The following is a 3,000-nucleotide window of genomic DNA, read 5'->3' as shown; positions in this document are numbered from 1 at the left end:
GCCTCTCCGTTGCGGAAGTGTGGCGGGGGGAGGCGGTGGCACCGAGCGCGGGAGGCCGGGGCTCTGCCCCCTGCAGCACTAAGCTCTGGGAGCCGCGCGCGGCTTGCCCCAGCGGCCCCTGCCACTGCCTGCATGCCCCGCGCTGCGCCTCGGCCGGCCCCTGCCGCCGCCTCCTGTTCGCACCGCTGCTGCCCGGCGCCGGAGTAATATGCTCACTCGAGTGAAATCTGCCGTGGCCAATTTCATGGGCGGCATCATGGCTGGCAGCTCAGGCTCCGAGCACGGCGGCGGCGGCTGCGGAAGCTCGGACCTGCCACTGCGCTTCCCCTACGGGCGGCCAGAGTTCCTGGGGCTGTCTCAGGACGAGGTGGAGTGCAGCGCCGACCACATCGCCCGCCCCATCCTCATCCTCAAGGAGACCCGGCGGCTGCCCTGGGCCACTGGCTACGCAGAGTGAGTGCAGCGACACCGGCGTCGCCCCTGCTCTCCTCGCGGCCCTTCCCCGCACGCTTCCAGCCTTTCCTTCTCCCTCCTTCTCGGCCCCAGCGCTCTCCGCTGGCAGCCGGCGTCCAGGCCTCGGCGGGGTCGTTTTTACTTACACTGGCCATTTCCCCCTTCTCCCCACTTCCCCTCCCCCTAACCCCTAGGACGCGGCGATTCATCCCCGGAGTGGGTGGTGGAGGGGTGGACAGCTGCCGTACCGTGGGAAAGCTAAGGCTGGAGGGGTCTGGGGATCCGGGCGCTGTGACTCTTGGAGGAAAGTGGGTAGAACAGCTCTGCTGAAGTTTGAAACACAGCAGGGAAATCTGGGATCTGCGTCCTTCCTCCCCAGATCTCTGTGCTCCCGCATGAAGAGTTTCAGGGGTACAGGCTTGGAAGAGCTGTCGCTGCAACTGGGGCGGGTGTCCGAGTCCTGGGGTGGCAGCGTTCGCGTGCGCGGTTGTGTATTTCCCAAGGTCTCAGTTTTCTGACGTCCAGGCTACTATTTCATTCGGTGCTTGCTCAGCAGGTAGTGAAACCCTGCTCGTTCGGTAAATGCCAATACTATTTCTTCCGGTCCTTGGGGAGAGGGTAACTTACTCCAAGTGTTTAATGATAGCATTTTGGTAATCAGATTTGGCGATTAAGCCAGCGTTTAAATGAGTTGCTATTTCAAGAACCGACTGAGTTCGATTGACGACCTGGAGTGAAGTAGGGAAAAGGAGAGGTAGGGAAGGTTTTAATGCCTCCCCCGCCCCCCCCCCAATTCCACTGCCACTTCTCGGTTGACTATTAATGACCATATTATGAATGGTAGGATAGGTAGTGTTTTCTGCTTGTTACTTACAATTTCAGCTTTTTGAAACGGGGAAAGTCGGAAGATGAGATTGAGGGGATCAGAGTTAACGATTAATAGTTCCCCGATAGGGGCAAACGTGCATGCTAAACCCGGGTGCCTGGAACACTTGCCCCTTTTACTTAACTCATCGGCTCGGTGAACCTGGCCCTCCCTGACCCGTGCACCGTCTTGCTTTCTGATTGGCTCTTTCGGGAACCTATCAGCCCTCCCGACGCCTGGGCGCTTTGATGCTGACCCTGTTCTGTAGGCCCGGATACCCCCGGGCGTGCAAGATTCCCGACGCTCGGGGTTCCGGTGCAGAGGGTGGCTGGTTAGACTCTCCGCCTAGAATCTCTAATTCCTTTTTTATCGTTGTTTAACACCTCATTTTTTTAAACCATTTCTTTACGGGGTGAAATAGGAAATATGTATAAATGATGGGAAACGACAGGGAGTGTGAGATAGCAAGGAAGCAGGTGAGCGTGATGGGTTCTAAAACAGGAAAATTTAACACATAATAAAAGACAAGTCAAGGAAGAGAACGTTGGGCAAGGAGGGAGAGATAGAAAATAGAATTGTGACTTCCAAGATAAAGCCAAACAAAAATAAACAGTGTGAGGAAAGACCTGAAGGAGGGAAAGTGTCTGCCAAAACATACAAAGCCCTGTTTCTTGACAGAAATAAAACTTACTGTTTAAACAGCCCTTTTGGACCTATTGCAAGACAGAAAGCAACTTAGGGGCCAGCTCTCTCCACCAGATGTAAGTTGGAGCCTTGCCTGCTAAAACCCTGAATATGCAGGGCCGTGTTGGGTAAAGGAGCTCTGATGGGACTGTGCCTAAGGCATTTGCTGACTGGAAGGTTGGCAGCCCAAATACACCTAGTGGCTCAGGGGAGGGAGGAAGGGGCAATCTCCCATCAAGATTTACCATCTTGGAGACCCAATGGGGGTTTCACTAAGAGTCAAAATCAACTTGATGGCAGTGGGCTTGGTTTTGGGCTGTTTGTTGTTATGGACCGATTCCCCGGGCAAGAAGACAAGCAGGTTAATGGTGAAAAATTTGTGAGAGAAGTAGGAAGAGAGAGAAAAACACTGAAAGCAAAAGCTATTTAGACACAATAAATGGAAAATCACAAGTAGTGGGAAGGAAAAGAAAGGGATACACACACACACACACACACAATATTTGTTGTCTTGTGCCAAAGGCTGTGAAGAATATAAGGGAATCTGAAATGAGACATGTAGGAGGAGTGGTGTTTAGAAGTCCCATCTCAACCTCTCTGGGTCTCAGTTCTTCATCTCTAAGAAGCTTATCTTTTCTTATACCAGAGCATGAGAAATGGCCAACTTCAAGGTTAGTAAGGACACACATACTGTAAAATGTTTACATCTCACTGTAGAATGCTTAAATATTTTCAGTTAGTATAAAAGTTTTATGTTCATTCATTTAACCAAAAATCAAAACCAAACCCACTGCTATTTGGTCGATTCTGATTCATAGTAACCCTATAAGACATAGTAGAACTGCCCCATATGGTTTCTAAGGCTGTAAATGTCTATGGAAACAGACTATTTCATCTTTCTCCTGCAGAGTGGCTGGTGGGTTCAAACCTCCAACCTTTTGGTTAGCAGCCAAATGCTTTAACTACTATATCACCAGAGCTCCCTAATTTAAGCAAAA

General features: G+C 51.5%; 1 protein-coding gene across 1 annotated transcript in view; it reads left to right on the top strand.

Moving 5' to 3' along the window:
- The first annotated feature begins 208 nt into the window (after positions 1 to 208).
- The window catches only part of PPM1H (protein phosphatase, Mg2+/Mn2+ dependent 1H), a 410,854-nt gene continuing 408,062 nt past the window's right edge, over positions 209 to 3,000 (top strand). The window contains exon 1 of the mRNA XM_007942726.1: positions 209 to 453. Within this exon, the coding sequence (XP_007940917.1) occupies positions 209 to 453 (245 nt within the window). The remainder of the gene's footprint in view (positions 454 to 3,000) is intronic.

Source organism: Orycteropus afer, unplaced genomic scaffold (genome assembly GCF_000298275.1).
Source record: "Orycteropus afer afer isolate SDZICR_OR568_19922 unplaced genomic scaffold, OryAfe1.0 scaffold00097, whole genome shotgun sequence".
In the NCBI taxonomy this organism is placed as follows: Eukaryota; Metazoa; Chordata; class Mammalia; order Tubulidentata; family Orycteropodidae; genus Orycteropus; species Orycteropus afer.
Note: the sequence above shows the minus strand (reverse complement) of the source record. Positions and strands in the feature narration are given on the sequence as shown.